Genomic DNA, 26,296 nt, shown 5'->3' with positions numbered 1-26,296 from the left:
AGAATGGAAGAGGCAGGATCTGAGTGGGCGGAATGGAAGGGAGCAGGTTCTGAGGGGGTAGAATGGAAGAGGCAGGATCTGAGTGGGCAGAATGGAAGGGAGCAGGTTCTGAGGGGGGAGAATGGAAGGGGCATTTTCTGATGGGGCAGAATGGAAGAGGCATGGTCAGAGGGGGCAGAATGGAAGGGATATGGTTTGATGGGCAGAATGGAGGGATAGGGTCTGAGGGGGTAGAATGGAAGGGGGCAGGGTGTAAGGAGGGATCAGAATTTGAGGGCAGAATGGAAGGGGGCAGAATGGGTGGGTGTGGGATTTTACATTGAATTAATCCAAATGCAAAAGTTGCAACTTTAAACAGATCATGTTTCCCTTTGAGATTTTCTGACTTTAAGTAACTTTTCCAAGAATGGGATTCAGGATGACCTTGCCAATTGGATACAAAATTGGCTTAATGGCAGAAGACAGAGAGTTGTGTTGGACAGTTGTTTTTCGGACTGGAGGGCTGTGACCAGTGGTGTTCTGCAGGGATTGGTTCTGGATCCGCTTTTGTTGCCATTTTTATAAATTATTTAGATGAGAATATAGAAAGCATGGTTAGTAAGTTTGCAGATGATACCAAGATTACTGGTATAGTGGAAATGAACACGATCATCCAAGATTACAAAAGGATCCTGATTAATTGGGTCAATAGGCTGAAGAATGGCAAAAGGAGTTTAATTTGGATAAATGTGAGCTATTGCATCTTGGTAAAACAAACAAAGAAAATAGTCACAGATGAGGCACCAAAAGTCTGGAGGTTGGCTAATGTTGTGCCACTATTTAAGAAAGGTGGTAAGGAAAGCCAGGGAACTGACATTACTGGTGGGCAAGTTGTTGGAGGGAATTCTGAGGGACAAGGTTTACATGTATTTGGAAAGGCAAGGACTGATTAGGGATAGTAAACATGGCTTTGTGCGTGGGGAATTGATTGAGCTCTTTGAAGAAGTAACAAAGTACAGTCGACTTGATCTATATGGACTTCAGTAAGGTATTCAACAAGGTTCTTCATGGTCAACTGGTTAGCACTGTCAGATCAAATGGAATACAGGGAGAGCTAGCCATTTGGAAACAGAACTGGCTTGAAGGTAGGAGGCTGAGGGTAGTGATGGAGGGTTACTTTTCAGACTGGAGGCCTGTGACCAGTGGTGTGCCACAAGGATCAGTGCTGGGTCCACTGCTTTTCTTCATTTAGAGAAATGATTTGAATGTGAAGATAAGAGGTATAGTTAGTAAATTTACAGATGACACCAAAATTGGAGGTGTAGTAATCAATGAAGAAGGTTACCTCAGGGTACAATGGGGTTTTGATCAGATGGACCAATGGGCCGAAGAGTGGTAGATGGAGTTTAATTTAGATAAATGCAAGGTGCTGCATTTTGGAAAGGCAAATCAGGGCAGGACGTCTACACTTAATGGTTAGGTCCTAGTGAGTGTTGCTGAAGAAAGAGACTTTAGAGTGCTGGTTCATACTTCCTTGAAAATGGAGTCACAGGTGGACAGGATAGTGAAGAAGGCATTTGGTATGCTTGCCTTTATTTGGAATTGAGTATCGGAGTTGGGAGGTCATGTTCCTGCTGTACAGGACATTGGTTAGGCTACTATTGGAATATTGCATGCATTTCTGGTCTCCTTTCTATCAGAAGGATGTTGGGAAACTTGATAAGGTTCAGAAAAGATTTACAAGGATGTTGCCAGGGTTGGAGGGTTTGAGCTATAGGGAGAGGCTGAATAGGTGGAGCTGTTTTCTCTAGAGTGTCGGAATTTGAGGGGTGGTCTTATCGAGGGGCATGGATAGAGTAAATAGACAAGGTGTTTTTCCCAGGATGAGGGAAATCCAAAACTAGAGGACATAGGTTTAGGGTGAAAGGGGAAAGATTTAAAAGGGAATGAAGTGGCAACTTTCTCTTGCAGCAGGTTGTGCATGTGGGCTGCCAGAGGAAGTGGTGGAGGCTGGTACAATTACAACATTTAAAAGGCATCTGGATGGGTATATGAATAGGAAGGGATCAGAGGGATATGGGCCAAATGCTGGCAAATGGGACTAGATTTTTTTAGGATATCTGGTCAGCATGGATGATTTAGACTGAAGGGTTTATTTCTGTGCTGTAGAGCTCTATGACTCTAAGACTTACACCATTAAAAGTAGGGCCTTGGGCAGTGTTGTAGAACAGAGAGATTTAGGGTTTCAGGTACATAATTCTTTGAAGTTTGCATCACAGGTAGACAGGATGGTTAAGAAGGTGTTTGGCACATTTGCCTTCATTGCTCAGGCCTTTGAGTAGAGGAGTTGGGACATTGAGGTTGTACAGGATGTTGGTGAAGCCTCTTCTGGAGTACTGTGTCCAGTCCTGCTCTCCCTCTTATAGGAAGGATATTATTAAGCTGGAGAGGGTTCAGAAGAGATTTACCACGATGTTGCTGGGAATCGAGGGCGTGGGTTATAAGGAGAGGTTGGATGGGCTGGGAACTTTTTCACTGGAGTGTATGAGGTCGAGACATGACCTAATGGATGTTTATAAAATAATGAACGGTATAGATAAGATGAATGGCAGGTGTCAGTTCCCTACAGTGGGGGATTTCAAGACTAGGGGGTATATTTTTAAGATGAGAGGAGAAAGATTTAAAAAGACATGAGGGGAATATTTTTTAACACAGAGAGTGGTTTGTGTGTGGAATGTTGTGGATGTGGATACAGTTACAACATTAAAAAAATGTTTAGATAAGTCCATGAACAAAAAATGTTTGGAGGGATATGGACCAAGTGTGGACAGGTGGGACTGGTTTAGTTTGGGATTATGGTTGGCATGGACTGGTTGGACTGAAGGGTCTGCTATATGACTCTTTGACTCTATACATAAATTACTGCAGATACTGGAAATCTGAGTAAAAATAGAATATGCTGGGAATACTCAGCAGGTCTCATAGCAACTGTGGAAAGAGAAACAACGTACTTGAGGAACAAGAACAGCAACATTTGAAGTGTTGAACGTCCTTTAAGGATAAGAGTAGAAAGAGCCAACATTGACTCAACTTCATCACCAGCAGACTCTTCAATGATGATAGAAAACTTGCCCAGAGTGTGAGGAGCACAGCAGAATATAACCATTGTATTTCAGGTGATAGTGTAGACTGCTGATTTTCCCTCTTACCGTGAATAGATTAATGTCTAATGATAAAACAAAGAACTGCGGGTGTTGGAGATCTGACACAAAAACAGAAATCGCTGGGGAAACTCAGCAGGTCTGGCAACATCTGTGGGAAGAAAGCAGACTTCATGTTTCAAGTCTGGTATCTCTTCATCAGAACTGATAGCAACTGGGAAAATGTGGTATTTATGCTGAACCTGAAGTTAGGGAGTGGTGAATGGGAGAGGTGAATAGATGGGTGGAGATGGAACCCAGTGAGACAGAGAGATATATGAAAAGGGTGAGTAAATAAGGAGATAATGGAAAGCAGGCCAGGACAGAAGAAAAGCTGAATAATTGATAATAAGGTCAGCAAGCAGGAGGCTGGAAGAACACAGCAAGCCAGGCAGCCTCAGAAGATGGAGAAGTCAATGTTTGGGTGTAACCCTTCTTCAGGATTGTGATAATTAGAGCTAAGAGTAGGAAAGATGGGTTAGCTGTACTGAATGCAACTCATACCAATGTGATAACGGGTCTCAGAGCATGTGGGAATGCGTGACTGTGCTAAAAGAAACCCAAATCATCACAGAACCAGGGTGTGGGGGTTGATTAAAAAAATCAAGGAAGACTGGATCCTGACTCTAAAGGTATTGAACTCAATGTTGAGACCCAGAGGCTGCACGGTCACCAAGCCGAAAATTGTTTATTGAGCTTGCGCTGAGGCTCAGTGGAACACTTCAGCAGGCCTGTGACAGAAATGTTAGTGTGGGACCATGGCGGAATGATGTTCCCTGGCCAACATTTCTGTTTCTGTTGATGTCTAATGATCATTTGTTCCCAGTTGAAAGTGTTTTTAGATATGGTTGTGTTCTGTCTAATGGGAAACAGCCTTCACTGAACCATCAGCCTGTGTTACCTTCCACTTTGCCGTTTAATCTTTGGCCCTCCCTTACCATATGGACCTCTACCTTCAGTCTGAATGATCCAACTGTTCAGCATTATCTGTGATTCAAATGCTATGCATTAGCAAGCCCATTCATTAAACACAATGAAGTGCAAGTGTTCAGTTAATAATAGGTAATGCAGTTCCAAATACCACTCTAGTCAATCTGTGCATGCATATGGCTCCCAGCTCAGTTTGTCATTAGTCAACAGAGCAAAGCAGAACATTGAACAATTCACATGATGTTCTGTGCTAATAGCTGACTGTGCCCACACTGAAATGTACCTGGGGCTGAGTTTGAAAGAAGGAATACACTGTGCTAATGGAGAATAGAAAGTCAATTCTTGTCAACCTATTCTACATGAAGCTGACAGTAAGTGGCCCTGGAGAGAAGCACATTCTTTGTGTATTTCGGGTTCGATTGTGATTTCTTGCATACTGAATTCTAACTTACATTTCACAGCCTGTTTACTAGTGAGGGTCGGAGTAGACAATAGAACAAGATAATATTATAATAGAACAAGACGTGATCCAGATTTTATCAAAATACTGAGTGAAAGCTGACATCAACCTGTGGGGGAAACCTTGCGTAACACAGCGAGTGGTTCAGGTCTAGAGTCCACTCCCTGGAAATGTGGTGGAAGGTAGAGGCAATCAATGATTGTTTGGATAGCAACAGTGTGCATGGTTAAAGGGACAAGGCAGGGTCATAGTTGAGTCATGGTGCTCATTTGAAAAGCCAGTGCAGACAGGATGGGCCAAATGGCCTCTTTCTGCACCGTAATGATTCTGAGATTCCTGGTTCCTGAGTCTTTTACTGATACCCACATTTTGGTGGCATGTTATTCAATGAACTTTCACTTAGTGGCTGATAGGCCCTCAGCATTGTGTCATAAAACTCAGAGAGTAAGGCTCTGTTGCCAACAAGCTAGAGGTTTGTTCAGTATTGAAACTGCTGTTTCTGGGAGAACTGAAATCTCGCAAGAGTTCAGTAAATCTCTCTCTGACTTCAGCCTGCTACTAGGCTTCCCCAGAGTGGTTCACAGGTACTAACAGAGGGGCAGCAGTATGTAATGTGTACATTGAGCCATTGGTCCCTTTCCAGTGTCTTGGTAATCAGTCAGTACTCAAATTCTGGTCTACCCAAAACATGATTGTCTTGGATTGGGGCCTTAGCTGATGATGTAGTTCAAGGTTCTCCAAGCTGTGTTGATTGCTGTTTTCACATTCATTGGAACTACTGAGCGAGAGAAATAATCCCATTTTGTTCATTACTGTTCCCCATCCACTCATACATCACACTCTCCTGATTGCATATGCAGTTAAAGAGCTTGGACTGGTTTGATCACAAGCATCACAGTTTGGATTCTGTGATTGGTATCAAATATTTAGTTTATCTTCAAGAACCAAAAATGAGGGCTAGGGATATAGTAAAAACGCTAAATACCAGAATGTATAACTACAATGGAGAGACCCACCGAGTCTGTCAGCTGAGAAATCTAGTATAGACCCTTGCAATAACCCCCCACAATATCCCTCTCCCACCACAATAACTTTACGATCCCAAATGAAGTTTTTCTTTGTTAATCCCAGGGTCGGTGACCCAGTTTTGAATTAGTCAGTCCCAGTGCAGATTGGTCTCTGTAAACATCAGCACTTGCAACAAAGTGTTCATTTTACACAATTTCACTTAAGTATCTGATGGTGGTACTTATATAGTGTTGTTGTCCATTACACAATTTACTTGTTAAAATTTGATGATTAGCAAGAGTGTACTCCTATTGCATGGAAGCTAATAAAGCATAAATTAATGGAGTTTTCTCCACTGCAGGAAGCAGTCATTTGGGCTTTTTCCCAGTGTACATATTTGAGTAAACATTGATTGGAACTGAGAACATTGGCTTATTCTTCCTCCTCTGCAGCTGCAGCACTGAGGCCAATTATCATATTCCCACTGCCACCCATCATGACTGAATTTGGCCCTATGCGACCTGTATGAATTTAGCACATCTTTATCCCCATGCATTTCTCACAAAGCTCATTGTAACTCCTGTTGCTGCCTTAAGCTCCACTTCTCTGTAGATCTCCAGCGGTTTTCCACCTAGGGATCTTGACGGCAATAAATGGGCCTGGAACAAGAAGAACAGGCTTTTAGGGAAAATGACATCAACTTTGCAAACTTTGCTATTTCATTTCAAGGTGACCTACAGAAAGCCAAAGATAATCATTCCTTAAGGTGATAACAGCAATGATGGAATTAGATAATGTGCAGATGTTCAGGAAATAGTGTTATGTTAAACACATGTTTGACTTAGAATAATCCTGTTCACATATTCAGGGTTACACTGTGTCAATGTGCTGGTTACACTGTACCTCGCTGTGGATGGAGGTAGTTTCAATGGAGACTTTCACAAGGTATTATGATTTGCAAAAGGAGGAATGTGCAGGGGGCAGAAGGCAGCAGAGCAATATTGGGGGAATTGTTCATTTGAAGACCCAATGTGGACTGGGAAACTGTGAGGAGGAAGCAGAGATGCTTCATTGTTATTTGGACATATTGAGTGCGTGGATAAATGTTTGGCAGGTGAAATATAATGTAGATACCTGTGAGATTATCTACTTTGGTAGCAAAAACACAAAGGCAGGTTATTATCTGAATGGTGATAGATTGAGAAAGGGAGGTGCATTGAGAACACGATATCCTTGCACTCCAGTCATTGACAGCATGTAGCTGCAGCAAGTGATGAAGAAGGCAAGTGGTATGGTTGGCCTTCATACCAAGATGATTTCAGCACAGGAGCAGGGATGTCTTTGTGCAATTGTACAGGGCCTTGCTGAGATCACACCTGGAGCATTGTGTGCAGTTTTGGTCTCCTTATTAAGGAAGGATGTTCTGGCTGTGGAGGGGGAATGAAACAAAAGTTTACCAGACTGATTCCTGGGATGACAGGACTGATGTATGAACAGACACTGGATCGGTTAGGACTATCATGGGAATTAGTGTGTGTGGGTGTGGGAGTGTGTCTGTGTGGATTTATATGTGTGCTCCACACATCCTTAAAAATTAAAATAACCACAACTTCTTTTGTATGTCCTCATTTTTTTCACATTGAGAATTATTAATCTGTATTTTGTTTAAATCAGGCATGCTCTTCTTCACAGGTTCTCTCATAATGTGATGGAAAAGCGAAAATAATCAGCTATTTGTATATTTCAACTACAGGAAATGTTAAAGGATGAAATCCGAACATTAACATACAGGAATTCTGTCTACCACAACAAGCATGTGTTTAAGGACAAAATTGTGCTGGATGTGGGAAGTGGAACTGGGATTTTAGCAATGTTTGCAGCCAGAGCTGGAGCCAGGAAAGTGTTTGGGGTATGTTCTTCACAATGATTGTGCATCTTTTGTCAACTCTGTTTAGAAGTACCCATCATGAACTAACTTGTGTAATGACAAGCGGCACCAGTGCATGAACCCCCCGCCCGATTCAATATGGAACAACTCATCCGACTTTAACCCTGTCTACATTGTTAGCTGATCAGCACACTAACAAGTGACTCCTGCATAAGGGATTGACAACAGCTGCCAATGGTTATGACTCGAAATTACAGTCCCAGCATCTCAGCTCCAGTAAGAACTGGACCAGTTTGGAACTGACTCTTCCGTCACTTGTGCAGATCTGCAGATCAATAATAACAAATTGTATTTATATAGTGCACAATAGAACACAAGGAGTTTCATGCTGAGGCCTAAACATGCTTTAAAGGAGCAGTTAGATATAGTTCTTAGGACTAAAGAGATTAAAGGGTACGGGGAGATAATGGGAAGAAGGTGCTTAGTTGTATGATCAAACATAATGGTATTGAATGGTGGAGCAAATGGCCTACTCCTGCCCCTATTTTCTATGTTTATACATGGGACATCAGAAAGTTAAGTTAGACATCAAGTCACAAGAGGGAATTTAGATGGTCAAGAGTTGGTCACAGAAGTGGGCTGAAAGAAGTACCTTCTTGGAGGAGAGAGGCTGACAGAGTGATTTAGGTAGAGAGACGGGGAGGTTTCAGGATGGAGAGGTGCAATTCAAGAGCTTAGGGTTCAGATATCTGAAGGCACAGCCACCAATGGTGGCACGATTACAAACAGGAATGCTCAGGAGGCCAGAATTGGAGGAGCGCAGAGATCTTGGAGAGTTGTAAGTCTGCAGGAGCTTACAGAGATAGGGAGGGGTTTGAAAACACGGACGGTGAATTTCTTTGCTGTGACTAAAATTGCAAAGGGTTGATCTGGCACCAGTGAAGTTGTAGTTCTGCCTGACAGGTTGTTTCAATATAGAAGAGAGAAAAGGTGAGGAAATAAAGGATGAGAAAAGTTCTACTGCTTTACACTGTTTCATTTAATTCAAATTTCCATGGAAAGCTTTTCCTTCCCTCATCAAAACCTCACCATGCATGGGTGAGGGTTGGTTAATGTTGGCATTGGGTGTTATTGGTAGAAACTGGAACGCAGGTGGGGGGGATGTAAATGGACAGCTGATGCAGTAGTGCCTCTGAAACATTATCAGCCCAGGTTGGTCTAGGACAACAGGGATGGAGGGGTTACACCACTTCCCGTCTCTGACTATGCAATGAAGCATCAGATCATAATTTGTATACCTCCAAAACTATCTCAGGTTAAAGATGACAAATTTGTCTCTAGATCTGGATGGTGTCAGTCCACAGGAGAACAAGTTGGCAATCAATCAAGTACATGAACAAAGAACAGTAATAGACAGCATTTACTGATTCTCTTTGTTGGTATACATCCTGGGTCCCTGACTCAGATTGCGAGATCATATAAGAACATTAGAAATTGGAGCATGAGGAGCTGGTATGGACCATCAAGCTTGCTCAGCTAATTATATCATCCTCGGTAAGGCTTTTGCCTGAAACTTCGATTTCGAAGCTCCTTGGATGCTGCCTGAACTGCTGTGCTCTTCCAGCACCACTCTAATCCAGAAGATAATTATATCAACCTGGCTATTCTGGGCCTTCAATTCCACTTCCCTGCCCTATCCTCTTATTCCTTCGTTCTCTGAGGGATAAAATTGTCAATTTCAGCCTTGATTGTGCTTAATATTGCAATTCACAGCTGCAGGGTATAGAGTTCCAGTGATTCACACCTCCCTTGAGTGAAGAAATTGCTCCTTCCCTCAGTCCTAATGACAAAACACCATGGTTTGCTCCATACCCAGCCCTGTATTTGCATTTACACACTGAAAGAACACATCAGTTCCATTCCCCAATTAATAATCGAGGATCGTGTACTGACATGGAAAGAGAGCTGGTTGACAGACAGAGCACAGCATAGAGTCATAGAGATGTACAGCACTGAAACAGACCCTTCGGTCCAACTCGTCCATGCCAACCAGATATCCCAACCCAATCTAGTCCCACCTGTCAGCACCTGGCCCATATCTCTCCAAACCCTTCCTATTCATATACCCATCCAGATGCCTTTTAAGTGTTTCAATTGTAGTAGCTTCCACCATTTCCTCTGGCAGCTCATTCCATACACTGCGTGAAACAATTGCCCCTTAGGTCCCTTTTATATCTTTCCCCTCTCACCCTAAACTTATGCCTTCTAGTTCTGGATTCCACCACCCCAGGGAAAAGACTTTGCCTATTTATCCTATCCATGCCCCTCATGATTATAGGAATATCAGAACTTTGTCAGATTGGCATAGCAATGACTAGTGGGATTCTGCAGGGATCAGTGCTTCAACACCAGGTATTCACAATATATTTAATGATTTAGATGAAGGAATTAAGTGTAATGTCTCCAAGATTGCAAACAACAGAACGCTGTGTGGGCAGGGGAGCCGTGAGGAGGATTTAGAGATGCTTCAGTATGATGTGGACAAGTGAGTGGGCAAATGCAAGGCAGATGCTGTTTAATGTGGATAAATGTGAGGTTATCTACTTTGATAGCAAAAAGAGGAATGTGGATTAATATGCGAATGGCAGAGGTTTAAAATGGGGGGTGCAAGGAGACCTGGATGTCCTCATACGCCAATCACTGAAGGTAAGCATGGTATGTTGGCCTCCATAGCGAGAGGATAGTGTTCAAGAGTAGGGATGTCTTTCTGCAATTGTATTGGGCCTTGGTGAGATCACCCCTCGAGCATTGTGCACAGTTTTGGTTTCCTTCTCTGAGGAAGGATGGTCTGACTATGGAAACAAAGGGTTACCAGACAGAGTCCTGGGATGATGGAACTGCGAGACACTAGATTGGTTAAATTCACCAAAGTTTAGAAGATGAAAGGGGGATCTCAAAGTAACATATGAAATTCTAACAGGACTATACAGAATAAAAGCAGGAAAGATGCTCCTGATGACCAGAACAAGGGATCAAAGTCTAAGCAAACAGGGCACGCCATTTAGAACTGAGATGAGGAAAAATCTCTTCACCCAGAGAGTAGGGAGCCTGTCGAGTTCTCTGCTGCAGAAAATGGTTGAAGCCAAAGCATTGAATATTTTCAAGAAGGAGTTAGATATAGCTCTTTGGGATAAGGGTTTGGAAAACAGGAACAAGATACGAAATGGATGATCATATTGAATTACAAAGCAGGCTTGAAGGGCCAGACTGCCTCAGATACCTATTTTCTTTGTTTCATTGCTTCTCTTTGAGATGCCTGATACATGCAGTCTCAGGCAGAGCTGAACTGAATCAAAGCTGCCAATGTTGGCCTGATTTACTCACACTCACTGTTGGCCAAGCGATGATTACAAACTTTAAAAACCACTCTTGTTGCTATGGACATGAGTGGCGCTATCTTTGAAGTCACAGGTATAATTATCTGTTCTAAAATCAGTACGATGCAGAGATATATTTCAGTGCTCACAGGTTCATACTTTGTCTTTCTCTTAACACATCAGATTGAATGCTCCAGTATTTGTGATTACTCTGAGAAGATCATCAAGGCAAACCACTTGGACAACAGTAAGCGAATTAACAAACACAACTATATATCTACAAATGCATTGAGCTATTTCATTGAAATGACCAAAATAATTTCATAATTTTTTGCATCAATCAGAGGATTAATTAGAGATTATTTTCCCTTCTTAATTTAAAGACTTTAAATAGTATATTTTGTCATCAAATATTTTGCAAGGTCTTTTAATTTTAAATTGAAAGAGAATCATCTCATAAAAGATGTATTGTGTCCTGAAGAGCTGATTTTTAATTTAATTTATATTCAATGGTAATTTTGTTTGTCTGTATTCCTATGTTGTGCTAACTGTGACTGGGAAAATACATTCTATTAAAACTGATACCAGCCTGTGCTGGTACTGGTGTAGTTGTAATGTCACTGGATTAGTAATCCAGAGGCCCCCGCTGTTAGTGTGGGGACATTGGTTCAAATCCCACTGAGGCATTTGTTGGAATTTAAATTCAGTTATTGAAAGTTAGACTTATTTTTGTAAAGACCTATCTGGCTCACCAAAGTCCATTTGGTGAAATGAAGATGATCTGCTATGCTTACCCGGTCTGGCCTAAATGGGTCTCCAGACCTGTTTGATTTCTACCTGCCCTCTGAAATGACCAAGCAAGTCACTCAGTTCAAGGGTATTTAGGAATGGGAAATAAATGCCATATCTTGCCACTTGTCATGAAAGAATACATTTTGAAAAATGAAACAAAACCTGTCTTTTTCAACTAATCAGAGAATTGCATGAAATGTTTTACAGTAATCACAATATTTAATGGTAAAGTGGAGGAAGTTGAACTGCCCGTGGATAAAGTTGACATTATAATCAGTGAATGGATGGGCTACAGCCTCTTCTATGAATCAATGCTTAATACAGTTATTTTTGCAAGGGATAAGTGGCTGGTAAGTGCACCGCATCTTGTATTTTTCAGAAGAAACTGTTGCTTTTGCATTGTATTACAAATAGGATTATTGAACGTTGGTGTGATCAGCGCTAAATATGCTAAAATGAAATTGGGAATTAAAATGTTGGAAAGAAAAGGACAGTGCCTTTCATTACCACGTGATGTCTCAATGCACCTTTGCCAATTACTGAATGTTATCAACTGGAGTCACGTAACCAGTTTACAACCAGCAAGCTCCCACAAACTGCAGTGAGAGAAAGGCCAGACAATCCAGTTTTCTGTGCTGTTGATTGAGGGATAGAAATTAATTATGATATCGTGGAGAACACCCATGCCATTCTTTAAAGTAGAGCCATGGGATCCTTTATATCCCCTGAAAGGTTGCATGCGCTATTCAGAAAGTGATTCTTATCAAATGTCAGAGTGTTGCAGCCTAGAGCTATGGGCCATGATAGTAGTGGCTTCTGTTTCATCATAGAATCCCTACAGTGTAGAAACAGGCCATTTGGCCCAGCGAGTCCACACCAACCCTCCGAAGAGTAACCCACCCAGACCCGTTCCCCTACCCTATATTTACCCCGACTAATGCTCCTAACCTAAACATTCCTGAACACTGTGGACAATTTAGCATGGCCAATTCACCTAACCTGCACATCTTTAGACTGTGGGAGGAAACCCAGGCAGATACAGGGAGAATGTGCAAGCAACACAAACAGTCGCCCAAGGCTGGAATCAAACCCAGGTCCCTGACGCTGTGAGGCAGCAGTGCTAACCGCTGAGCCATCGTGCCACCTACTCTATCCATTTCTATCCATAAAGAATCTCTTCTGTTTACATACATCAGAAGGATTGGTTAGCTGCATCATGAAAGTACTTTATGTGACAGTCAGGTTCTAGCAATGGGACTTGATTCTATAGATTCTGATTCAGAGGCAGGAATACAACTATTGTGCCACAAAACCATAGATAATCCATAAGATCATGGATCGATCAAGGAAGTGATTGATCAATCTGAAATGACAGTTGAGTATGCAACAGTAAAAGTGTGTAACAGATGCAGGTTGGATGCTCCTTTGTATGTGCAGTTCAAAATGTGATATCTTTATCAGGTGAATAGATTACGAGACCCATTTCCCCAAAATTCACCAACAGAAACCTGGAGGACTGATGTTCCCTGATCGTGCCACACTTTACATTGTTGCCATTGAAGATCGACAGTACAAGGACTTCAAAATTCACTGTAAGATCATGTCTGAATGTTGTGCATTCACGTAGCTCCTGTGTTTCATTATCTCATTTGAGGGCATGAATCTGGATTTTCTTTACAATCTCCATGGTTGCATCACTGGCTAACATTACACATTGTTAATGTCTGGAGATGGTTCATGTAATAGACTTATTCTTTAGCAGTGCAACAAAACTATGTGCAGAGTTTGCCGAGGTAAGAGGAACATTGACTTTAAGCAACATCTTACTGTGGCTTCATCTTGCCATGAGGCTGCAAATGGGGTCAAGATCACATAACATCATATCACTTCCTGTGATCATGTTCATTAGTTTATCACACAATCAGAACCTAACCCCTTGTACTGCAATCTGGCAAACAATTTGATCTCAACTGGTGGCAAGACTCTACCCCATTACAAGTGGGTAGTATCCAGGCCTCTCACCTCCTCCTCTATGACCCCCTCTATACTTGCCTCATTCCTGCTGCTGCCACATGCCCTACCATGTCTACCTCTGTGTGCCAGTAACCCTGTGTGTTGTTGTCTCCTCTCTTTGCTTTCTGATCATTTATACAAATTGATTTAATTTTAGACGCCTCCTTTTTTTATAGGGTGGGAGAATGTTTATGGTTTTGACATGACGTGCATCAGGAACGTTGCCATAAAGGAACCTCTGGTAGATATTGTGGATCCTAAACAAGTTGTGACCAATGCTTGTCTCATCAAGGTGTGGTGAACCTCTTTTGGAATAATCTGTTTGGTTATCAGAACTACAACATTAATGGAATCTATTAAATCTGGAACCTATACTAGCCCAATGCTCCTATCACTGGCCTAATAATCTATGCTAATACTCTTTCGACACAGGTTCAAATCCCATTGGTGGAACTTAAATTTAATGAATAAATCTGGCATATCAATCTCATCAAGTGATGGTGACCATGACAACTATCATTGATTGTTAGTTTACTGATGTTCTTTAGGAAGGAAATCTACTATTTTTGCCCAGTCTGGTTCAGCCCATTCAGCCCATCGAATCTATTCTGCCACTCAATAAGTTCATAGTTCAATGATAGTCCTCAACTCTATTTTCTTGTCTTATCCCATTAACCCTTGATTCCCTTCATGATGAGAAAGCTAATTGTCTCAGGCCTGAATAAACTTAAATGATCCAGCCTCAACAGTCAAGTGTGCTAAACGATTCCACAGACTCACTAACCTCTAAGAGAAAACAAATCCTCCTCCTCACGGTTTTGAGATTATGCCCTCTGGAATGTAGAATTGCCCAGAAGGGGAAACCTCTCTACATTACTCTGTCAAATCCCTATAAATTGTATGCTTTACTAAGGTTTCCTTTCATTCTCCTAAACTCCATAAGACCATGAGATATATAAGGAGAATTAGGTCATTTGGTCCATCATATCTGCTCCATCATTTGATCATGGCTGATATGCATCTTAAACCCATTCTCCTCCCTTTTCCTCTTAACTCTTGATCCCCTGGCCAATTAAAAACTTATCTGTCTCTGTCTTAAATACACTCAATGACTTGGCTTCCACAGCCTTCTGCAGCAATGATTTCCACAGATACACCATCCTCTGGCGAAGAAATTCCCCTACATCTAAGTTCTAAGGGTTGTCTCTTCACGCTAAGACTGTGCCCTTGGTTTTAGTCTCTCCCACTAGTGGAAACATCTTCTCCAAGTCCACTTTATCTAGGCCTTTCAGTATCCGATAAAAACTTCACTGAGTACAGACCTAGAGTCCTCAACCACACATCATATGGTGAGACCTTCATCCTCAAGATAATTCTTGTAAACCTCCTCTGGATCTTCCCCAAGGCCAGCACCTCCTTCCTTAGATAGGGGGCCCAAAACTGTTCACAGTATTCCAAATATTGTCTTATACAGCCTCAGCAGTACATCTCTTCTTTTGTATTCTAGCCCCCTTTAAATGAATGTTAACATTGCATTTACCTTCCTAACTGCCAAATGAACATGCATGTTAACCTTAAGAGAATCCTGGATTAGGACTCCCAAGTTGCTCTGTACTTCAGATTTCTGAAGCCTTTCCCTATTTGAAAAATAGTTTACAGCTCTATTCTTCCTACCAAAGTACATAACCTCACACTTTCCTATGTTGTATTCCATCTGCCACTTCTTTGCCCACTCTCCTAGTCTGCCCAAGTCCTTCTGCTGCCTCCCCATTTTCTCCATACTATTTGTCCCTCCACAGATCTTTGTGTCATCTTTGAACCTAGCAACAACACCCTAAGTTGCTTTGTTCAGATTGTTAGTGTATAACGTGAATGTTGGGGTCCCAACACGGACCCCTGCAGAACTCCATTAGCTACCAGATTCCATCCTGAAAAAGAGCCTCTCTTCCTTCTGCTAGTCAGTCAATCCTCTATCTATGCCAGTACCTTGCCCCGAATACCATGGGCTCTTATTTATCTTGTCAAAGGCTTTCTAGGAATCCAAATAGATCATGTCTACTGGCTCTCATTTGTCTAACTTGTCTGTTGCCTCCTCAAAGATTTTAGATTAGATACAGGTCCTTTGGTCCAACAATTCCACACCGACCCTCCAAAGAGTAACCCACCCAGACCCATTTCTCTCTGACTAATGCACCTATGGGCAATTAGGTAAGGCCAATTCGCCTGACCTGCACATCTTTGGACTGTGGGAGGAAACCGGAGCACCCGGAGGAAACCCACGCAAACACGGGGAGAATGTGCAAACTCCACACAGACAGTCACCCAAGGCTGGAATCAAACCTGGGACCCTGAGAGGTAGCAGTCTAACCACTGAGCCACCCTGCCACCCAACCTCAGGCCTGACCTCCTCTTGACAAAGCTGTGCTGACTCAGCCCTATTTTACCATGATTTGGAGATGCCGGGGTTGGACTGGTGTGTATAAAGTTAAAAATCACACAACACCAGGTTATAGTCCAACAGGTTTAATTGGAAGCACACTAGCTTTCGGAGCGTCGCTCCTTCATCAGGTGGTAGTGGAGGGCTCAATCCTAACGCACAGAATTTGTAGCAAAAATTTACAGTGTGATGTAACTGAAATTATACATTGAAAAATTAATTGTCTGTTAAGCCTTTCATCTGTTTAAATACCATGATAGTTTCACTTCTTTCATGTGTAAATCACAAAACCTTTCTTTAAAAAGTTGCATTTTCAGGTTAGCTGTTAACTATGGTGATAGCTAGACAATATGTTGAAGGTGTTGGCCCCCTGTGTTCTCTGTCTATGCCATGATGTTTAGATTGATTCTAATCTAAAAAGTGAGATAATGGAGTTTTACACGAATTCATGCAGTTTTTGAGCTCAGAGTTCTCCATGAATGCATGCAGTTTTTGAGCAAAGTCCAATGTAACCCTGCAAGTACAAATTCACCCCACAAAATAAATGTGTGCATGTGGGTCATTATCTCACTTTTTAGATTAGAATCAATCTAAACATATTGGCATAGACAGAGAACACAGGAGGCTAACACCTTCAACATATTGTCTAGCTATCACCATTGTTAACAGCTAACCTGAGAATGCAACCTTTTAAAAAAAGGATTTGTGATTTACACATGAAAGAAGTGAAACTATCGTGGTATTCAAACTGATGAAAGGCTTAACAGACAATCAATTTTTCAATGTATAATTTCAGTTACATCACACTGTAAATTTTTGCTATAAATTCTGTGTTAGGATTGAGCCCTCCACTACCATCTGATGAAGGAGCGTCGCTCCGAAAGCTAGTGTGCTTCCAATTAAACCTGTTGGACTATAACCTGGTGTTGTGTGATTTTTAACTATTTTACCATGCACTTACAAAGCATTCAATGATCTTATCCTTAATAATGAACTCTAAAATCTTACCAACGATCAAGGTCAGGCTAACTGGCCTAGAGTTTCCTGTTTTCTGCCTCCCTTTTTTTTTAAACAGGAGAGTTGAATTAGCCATTTTTCAGTCTTACAGGATCCTTCCTGATTCCAGTGATTCCTGAAAGATCATCACAATGTCTCCATAATCTCCTCAGGTATATCCTTCAGAATTCTGGTCAGGGTTATTTATCAACATTCAGCATCCCCAGCACCTTCTCCTTAGTGATGGCTGCTACATTGACCTCTACCCCCTGACACTCTTGAAGTTCTGGCATGCTGCTGGTATTGTCCACTGTGAAACTCCAAAGAGTAGAGGCCCAACCTATTCAACCTCTCCTCATAAGAAAATCCCTCCACGGGTGGGATCAACCCACTGAGTGTTACTGAACTGCCTCCATTGCCAGTATGTCTTTCCTTAGTTCAGGAAAGCCATTCTGTTCAGGAGAAATTAACGATGGGGATTAATTGTGTCACCGTCACCCTATGAAAAAAATAATTTAGAATACTTGCCGGTTTATGTCCCTTGGTGTACAGGTAGCAGAGAGTTATAGACATGTACAGCATGGAAACAGACCGTTCAGTCCAACTCATCCATGCTGACCTGACATTCCAACCTAATCTAGTCCCATTTGCCAGCATTTGGTCCATATCCCTTCCTCTTCATATACCCATCCAGATGCCTTTTAAATGTTGTAATTGTATCAGCCTCCACCACTTCCTCTGGCAGCTCATTTCATACACCCACCACCCTTTGTGTGAAAAAGTTGCCCCTTACGGTCCCTTTTATATCTTTCTCCCCTCACCATAAACCTATGCCCTCTAGTTCTGGACTACCCCACCCCAGGGAAAAGATCTTGTCTATATACCCTATCTATGCCCCTCATGATTTTATAAATCTCTAATGAGGTCACCCCTCAGCATTTGACACGCCAAGGAAAACAGCTCCAGCCTACTCAGCCTCTCCCTATAGCTCAAACCTTCAAACCCAATTTCATCAAAATAAACTTGGAGTCTCCTTTCTACTCTTAGCTGCAAATAAATTATCCCAGAGTCCAGCAATAGACTCACTTGTTACTCAGATGCTGGAGTGGGCAGGAAGCACGCACTGCTCTGTGGTGATGCAGGTATAGGAATAGTTACATACCTACCAACTTGTTCAAGCTAAGGTGCTGTGTCAACTTTGAGTTTTCATTAAGTAATGTGTGATCTTTCCTTTCCACAATTCCAAATCAGATTGAAGTCAGCACCCCTCCGATTCACTGAGAATGATGTGTGGGTCTTTCTGTCTGGCACAAATCTTCTTCAACAGGGTGTCTACTACGCTGGGAAGGGGAGAGCTGAGAGATTAGGGAAGAACACACTGTCTAAACTCTGTGACGTTCAGGAGACTCAGCCACTTGTCCCTTCCCCAACCATCCCACCACTGCCCTCACTCCCTTCCAAACATGCCCACGTCAATCTCTTCATGTAAATACCCCATCCTTGAGCTATCTCAATCCCAGCCACTTATCTGGAGCATATTTAAGTAAGGAGTCACATTGAGTTCACAACTGGGGCTCCCCCACAATGTCCAGACTCCCCCATCTCCTGCTCCCCATCCTCCCTCAGCTGCACTCCATCCCCTTGGCTGCACATCCCTCTCTGTTTATTCTTCAGCTCCATCCGTTCCAACCCCCCCTCAACTGACCCTCTGAAAATAACTGCTGGAATTGTGGTATTCCAGATGAAGGGTTTTTGCCCGAAACGTCGATTTTACTGCTTCTCGGATGCTGCCTGAATTGCTGTGCTTTTCCAGCCCCACTAATCCAGAATTTGAGGGCAAAATGCCAACAAAGTACTTGGTTTATATTGCGACGGGGGTGGGGAGGAGTGGTGTTGGTGAGGGATGTTGAGAAATAACAGAGGGATTTCTCCATTTAGGAAGTGGATATCTACAATGTGAAGACCGAGGACCTGTCGTTCACCTCTACATTCTGTCTTCAAGTTCAGCGAAACGAATACGTTCACGCTTTGGTCACGTACTTTAACATCGAATTTACAAAGTGTCACAAGAAAACTGGGTTTTCTACAGGTAAATGTCAACAGCTATTCTTACTTTACTTTGGAATCTCGAGTGCTCATAAGATCCAGGTAACTAACTCTTTGTCATATACAATCATAGAGTCTAACAGCACAGAAGGAAGACATTTGGCCCATCGTGTACATGCTGGCTCTTTGAAAGAGTTGCACAGATTAGTCCCTCATCATACTTTGTTCCTCTATCTGCCTACTTATTAATCCTCTTCAAATGGGAGACAATGGCCTAGGGGTACTATCGCTAGATTATTCATCCAGAAACTCAGCTCATATTCTGGGGACCTGGGTTTGAATTTCCTCACGGCAGAAAGGGGAATTCAATAAAATATTTGGAATTAATGATCTAATGGTGACAATGAAACCATTGTTAGCAGGAAAAAACCCATCTGGTTCACTTATGTCCTTTAGGGAAAGAAATATATGACTCCCGACCCCCAGCAATGTGATGAGTTTTAACTGCCCTCTGAGCTATTAGAAATGCCCAACAAATGCTGGCCTAACCAAAGATACCCACATCCTCTGAATGAATTTTAAAAAATACATATATCCAATTGACTTTTGAAAGGTCAGGTATTACATTTCCAGATCTTAGATATAACCTGAGTGGAAGAAACATCTCATGTCTCCTCAAATTCCTTTGTCAATTATTGCACAAATAGAAGTAGAGAAACTGAGGAAGGGAAGTTAAGTGTCAGAGATGGACCAGCTGAAGGTGAGAGATGAGTGAAAATTGGAAGCTAATTACAAAATATTTCGACATGCATTTGAAATGTTCTAACCTCCAGGCTATGGGCTGAGAGCTGGCAATGGGATTATGCTGGGTAACAGGTAAATACATGGTGGGCTGAAAGTCCTCCTTCTTTAAAATGTCTGGTCTGGTTAGAATAAATTATAGTGATGGTTTCATAGATGTTTGGACTCTCAGGGGAGTTTATATTAAAACATTTGGGGAGTGTTTCATTTTAGGTTGTTAACAGCATTTTAATAGAATCAGACAATCATAGATTAATAGCATAATATTGCTGACGTAGAATCATTGTCTTACTAACTGGCAATTGTTCTGTAGCTCCTGATGCTCCATATACACATTGGAAACAAACTGTATTTTATTTGGAAGACTACCTGACTGTGAAACGGGGAGAAGAGATCTGTGGAACCATAGCAATGAATCCCAATGCAAAAAACAATGTAAGTCAAAATACAACACTTAGAACAAGCATGATGGAAAGATCATCTCTTTTCAGTGTGGTTTCCAAAGTCCTTTTGTGGTTAATGATTAATAGTTGGTGTTAGTTGTATTTATCTGTTTTCCTTTAACATTGTTATTCAGGGAGAGGAAATACCTCCTCTTGCCCAGTCTCATGTGATTCAACTCAATGGTTAAATCTTAATAGCCCTGATGTGGCTGGCCAATCAGCTGCTGTAAGAAATGGACTCCTGCTGCAGCTGTGACCCCCAAATGATCCAGTGAATAATTCGGAGATGTCACTCTAGGCACAGTTTCAGATTACACAGAATTACTATGCAGAAACAGGCCATTCGGCCCAACCAGTCCACCTCCACTTCAAACTTCTCCAATCCCTCCTCTCTTACCTTTGTCAGCATTGGCCCATATCCCTTCTCCTTCAAATGCTTATCCAGCTTCCCTCCAAATGCCTTGACAACTTCCTGAAATATCCAGTTCCACATTCTCGCCCTTCTCTAGGCCTGTCCTTGCCCTGCAATTTATGGGTCTCCTCCCCTTTAACTTATGGCAACCCCTCCCCACTTTATGACTCCGTCCCGCACACCTGCCCCACACCTCAGTTTTGGGATAGAGAAAGAGGTGGGGAAGTTGGACTGAAGCTCAAGAGCAGCCATAATAGTATTGGGCATCTGTCAATGCTTGATGGGCTGAATGGTCTCCTCCTGCTTCAATTTCTTAGTTTTTGCACTGGGCAGAGAAATTGCTTTTGGATTCCTGATTTGAATTATTAGCATCTATCTTGTATTGATGGTACCTAGTTTTACTCTTCCCCCTTGGAGAGTTACCGCCTCTCTCTCCTAATCCACTCTATCAAAACCATCCTGGGTTTAAACATCCCATCATCCAGATTTATGTTCTTCCAGTTTGTCTTTGGCTTTAGTTCAGATTCGCTGTTTTGTTTTATTGCTAACAGTCTTTCTTGTGTTTGTAACTCTATGTGCCTCCTTTGCTGACCAACCTCTCAGCAAGCAACCTGGGCCCCAATTCAAAAATTCAAGGTCGTATCTTTGTGAGTTAATCTTGGCGTTGCACTATATGTTGTAGGTACCTGGTGCATAATGACTTGAGTGTAGCCTGAGTCTCGCCCGGGTACACCTCAGTTTCAGCTGAAACCTAACTGGGCCCCAGCAAAATATTTTGAAATTGGCACTTATGAAGAGAACAAAAATGGAATCTACCTTTAAGCACGTCAGATTCTTAATCCTTCTTCGTAACCCACAAGAACAAAGACACTTTCAAATCTCTCCATGGCCCCTCTCTTTCCTATCTCTGTAATCCGTTCCAACTGCACAACCCTCCGCGATTTCTGCTCTCCTCTAATTTTGGCCATATGAACATCACCGATTATGATTGGACCACCAGTGGCAGCCATGCCATCAGTTGCCCTGGGCCTGGAGCTCTGAAATTCCTTCTCAAAACATCTTTGCCTCTCTACCCGATTTCCCCTCTTTAAACATGTTTCTTGTAGCCTTGCTCCTTGGCCAACATTTTGGTCACCTGTCCGAATACCCATGAGGCTTGGTGTCAGATTTTTCTTTGTGACCCTCCAGTGAAGCACTTTGGGTCATTGCAATGTGTTAAAGGCGCTATGCAAATACAAGATGCTGCTGCTCTTAGTGATTGAGGCACCTCTTGCCTGCAGTCATTATTTATTAATGAATGGCAGCTACTCTCTGTGTGAATAGACCGGTCACCACCACTTAGTGAAGTTGGCAATACTACTTGTGTTTTCTATTTTTAATGGAGATTTCATTGTGACAAGTTATCCTTCCCATCACCGAGATTGAATGATTGTAGTCGGCACATCTTTGACAGTAACTTGACTTCCACAGAATGCAACAAAGCAGATCCTCCTGTCATCTGTCACAATAAATGCAGAGAGTTTTCGTAGCTTTCAGCTGCTTGACTTTCTCCCTGTAAAAGCAGGGAATCGTGTAACAGGGAGAAAATCAAGTTACTAGCTTATTTCAATACTGCTGCCTACATATTGACAGCCTTTCCTCAAATTAAATTAATCAATCTTCGAAGGGTGAAACCAGGGTTAGGGGAAATTCCAGGATTTGTTACCAATCACAACAGAAATGAGGTAACCAATTACTGGAAAAGATGAATTTCCCATCTCAGTTACCTTTCATTAATACTGTGAAAATATTAATGAATATTTCAATAATAATTGAAATATTTTACTTTTTAATAAAAGAGTTGTAAAGAGGAATGCATGGGGCCAAGGTAAATGAACTCAGCTCAAATGGGGGACACTATAAATGATGTTTTTTTTCTCTTTATTCTGTCATGTTTGTGAGTGTTACTGGTGAGTTCAGCATTTGATACCCATCCCTAAATGCCCTTAAACTGAGTGACTTGCTCCACTTCAGAGTTAACTGCCTTGCTGAGGATGTAAAGTCATGGGTAGGCCAAACTGGGTAAGGACAGCAAATTTCCCTTCCCTAAAAGGCATTGGTGAACTGTGTGGGTTCTTGCTGTAATTAATGGTAGTTGTCATGGTCATCATCACTATAACTGGCTTATAATGGTGAGATTTTAACCCATGTACTCTGTGTATTATCCTGGGCCTCTGATCATGAGTCCAATAACATTCCCAGTACGCCAACAGTGCCTCTGCTGTTAATGATGTACCTATGAATCGGTGGCCTCGAGCCTGGACATTCATTTAATAAATTGCATAATGTAAAGATGACACTACTCAGGTCAGGCCTGGACTGATTTTCTGTGTTATCATTGATATCTCCATAAACCATTCTCTGACTCTCTTTCAGTTTTATAGAGTCATAAAGTCATTCAGCATGAAAATAGACCTTTCCATCCAACTCATTCATGCTGACCAAGTTGCGCAAACTAAACTATTCCCCTTTCCTGTGTTTGGCCAATCTAAACTTTCCTAATCATGTACCTGTCCAAATGTCTTTTAAATGCTGTAACTGTACCCTCATCTAACACTTCCTCTGGTAGTTCATTCCACATACCAACCATCTTCTGTGTGAAAAAGTTGCACCTCAAGTGCCTTTTAAAACTTTCTCCTCTCATGTCAAAAACACCCCCTTAGTTTTGAACTCCCCCACCCTTAGGAAAAGACATTTGCTATTCACCTTATCCATGCCCCAAATGATTTTATAAACCTCTGTATGGTTGTCTGTCAGCCTCCTACGCTTCAGTGAAAATAAATCCAAGCCTATCCAGCCACCATTTATAACTCAAACACTCCAGTCCCAGCAAGATCCTTGTAAATATTTTCTGAACCCTCTCCAATTTAATAATATCCTTCCTGTAGCAGGCCATCCCAGAACTGTACACTGTACTCAAAAAATGGCCTCACTAACATCCTGTACAAGCGCAATACGAAGTCCCAACTCCTAAATTCAATCAGGAGACATCTCAAACCTAAGGGCATCATTCCATCAACACTGCCTGTGGAATCTCCCACATATCAAATAGGAGGACTGATACATGCACATCAATAGCCTCTCACACAAACAGTCAACACAAGTATTGAGGCTATAACCATCCAGCATTAGCTTTTTGGGTTGACGTGGATGTCAGATACCAGGCTCCTAAAGGTGATTGCTATTTCCCCAGCTCCCTCAGGGCAGATAGTCCAGAGGAGTATGGATGAAGGTCTTCAAGGTTGCAGAGCCAACGTGAAGATGAGACCATCATCCTGAACAAAATTAGATGGAGGCAGCATGTGTGCAAAGGACCCTGCATCTTCAGACCCAACAACAAAATTAAAAGGAAAAGTGAGGGTGGAGTAAAGAATGAGCCATGTCCCACATGAGAAATTCCCAAGGTGTCATAAAGTCTATAGATCCCGAATTAGCTTCATTAGCCACCTCTGGGTCTCACACCAGATGAGCATTCTCACCTGTGAGGGATTGTCAGTAGAAGTGGATCAGTGTATGGCAGAGAAGGGAAATGTCGGGTTACACTGGGTCTGATGAGCTGAGGTTTGTTTGGTGATGTTCTCTTTGAGGAACGCTGCAGCTAATATTGAGCTGTGTTCCTCACAGACATGCTACCTTGGTCAGAAAGCAGCCATGCTCCAGAAATGGCCACAGACACCCCTCTCTCCTTGAGAGAGAGACAAGAGTTTATATAGTTCTTTATCAGGCACAGGGCAGGACTAGGAGACAGAAACTCATTCTGGCACTGTACCCACACGTGGGCTGCCATTTTGCATCACACACTCGCCATCCAATCAACTGAACTAACCGACCCTAAAACTTTGGTTTAATTTGAATCAGAGGGATTGAATTCAGTTTGTGGTTGTGTAATAACAGAAGTAATTGCACTGGTGAATTTAAAGAATCTCGATTTGCTTTTGTTGCAGCGTGACCTGGATTTCAGCCTGCAGCTGGATTTCAGGGGCCAACTGTGCGAAGCCTCTCTCTCTCACGATTACAGAATGCGTTAAGTGCACTCTCCGATGGATCAAATGTATCTCAGATCTTAACATATCACATTGGAAGTGATTCTAGAATTATGAACATCAAAGACATGAAACCCTGCAGCTAATAACCTTCCTTCAGTACAAGAACATGCTGCTTGAGTAATAAGAACAGTCAGTTCTGCCATTTGGTTTCAAAGTGGTATTCTTCACTTAAACCAGTACCATACACCGTTGCGGGGACAATGAGTTCCAGTAAATGGAGATCAAAACTGTTGCTTTAAAGTATTTGTTTTAAGATCCTGGGCTCTGAAGCAGAAGGAAGCTCAGAATGTAGGCAAAGATTAACCTTTAAGTGAGATACTAATGGCTGTTTCACAACTGCTTGTAAGAAATGCTAGAATTATTTTTTGCCTGAACAAAAGTTCTGCTGAGATTAGCAAAAAATGTCCCCCTGCACTGTGCCCCTCCAGAAATTCAGTTCAACAATAAGTACATTTTCTTTAGTCCCAGTTGCTGAAGAAATAGTCTTGCACACATTCACCTTTTGATGCATTGCTAATTGATCTGTTCAGAGATTTTATTATACACCTCAAGTGTGAACCCAGATCTCGTGGCTCAGAGGTAGGGACAATACCAATGTACCACAAGAGCCCTGCTTTCATTGACACATGAAGTTTGGGCTGGTTTTGAGTTTGGATGGTTAATCCGGATCACGTCATTCCAAACCTCTCGACGCGAGCTTAACTTTTGAACTTTAAAGGGCGAGATGTTTACCTGAAGCATTTGCCGGAAGGTTCTGCTCATGCATTATTCACGTGACGAATGTAAATTACTTGGTAACTGATTAACTGTGAGTTGCAAAAATAGAATTCAATTAGCTTTTCATTTTCACATTTCTGTAAATGAACACAGTGAAGTTACAAGTCTTTGATTGAGATCGGTATCAAACTAAAGTAAGAAAATGTGGTTTGTGTTGCTGTGTGACCCAGTATTGAGCTTCGGATGGTATTGTGTTACAAACTAGTGATGACAGCGTGTGGCTAAACTGGAATATTTTTCAAAAAGATAAGCCTTCTCATTTAATGCTTGTTCTTTTACTACAATAATGATTAAATCATTTGTAAATTATTTCTTTTAGACTTGTTTTGTTTAAAAAAACTACCAAAATGTTTTTTTTATGATAAATTCATCAATTCATCATTAAACTACAAATGCTCTTTCAAGTTTTCTTAGTTGGCATTTTTGAACCGTGGAGTACAGTTCTGTGCTGTCAGGAAGGGAGCTCTTGGATTTTAAGCTGAAGATAGTGAATTAAGGAATATTGTTTTAGATGTGGACTTTATTCAGAGTGTGGGTGGGATGGTGTCTAGGTGATGCTGTGATCAAGGCTTCGGAAGTCAAACGGGGTGGAATAATTTGGGGGAAAGGTCAACTCTGATGCTAACAGCACACCTCTTCAATGATGCCTATC

At 41.9% G+C, this 26,296-nt stretch overlaps 1 protein-coding gene across 2 annotated transcripts in view; it reads left to right on the top strand.

Moving 5' to 3' along the window:
• The window catches only part of prmt8b (protein arginine methyltransferase 8b), an 84,160-nt gene extending 58,112 nt beyond the window's left edge, over nucleotides 1–26,048 (top strand). For both annotated transcript variants that reach the window (XM_043709828.1, XM_043709830.1), the window contains 8 exons: nucleotides 7,331–7,486; nucleotides 11,026–11,089; nucleotides 11,842–11,984; nucleotides 13,139–13,226; nucleotides 13,824–13,939; nucleotides 19,019–19,169; nucleotides 20,241–20,362; nucleotides 24,766–26,048. In XM_043709828.1, the coding sequence (XP_043565763.1) occupies nucleotides 7,331–7,486; nucleotides 11,026–11,089; nucleotides 11,842–11,984; nucleotides 13,139–13,226; nucleotides 13,824–13,939; nucleotides 19,019–19,169; nucleotides 20,241–20,362; nucleotides 24,766–24,849 (924 nt within the window). In that variant the 3' untranslated portion in view covers nucleotides 24,850–26,048. The remainder of the gene's footprint in view (nucleotides 1–7,330; nucleotides 7,487–11,025; nucleotides 11,090–11,841; nucleotides 11,985–13,138; nucleotides 13,227–13,823; nucleotides 13,940–19,018; nucleotides 19,170–20,240; nucleotides 20,363–24,765) is intronic.
• The last annotated feature ends 248 nt before the right edge of the window (nucleotides 26,049–26,296 follow it).

Source organism: Chiloscyllium plagiosum, chromosome 19, assembly GCF_004010195.1.
Source record: "Chiloscyllium plagiosum isolate BGI_BamShark_2017 chromosome 19, ASM401019v2, whole genome shotgun sequence".
NCBI lineage: Eukaryota > Metazoa > Chordata > Chondrichthyes > Orectolobiformes > Hemiscylliidae > Chiloscyllium > Chiloscyllium plagiosum.
This window is presented reverse-complemented; position numbering and strand designations above follow the sequence as displayed.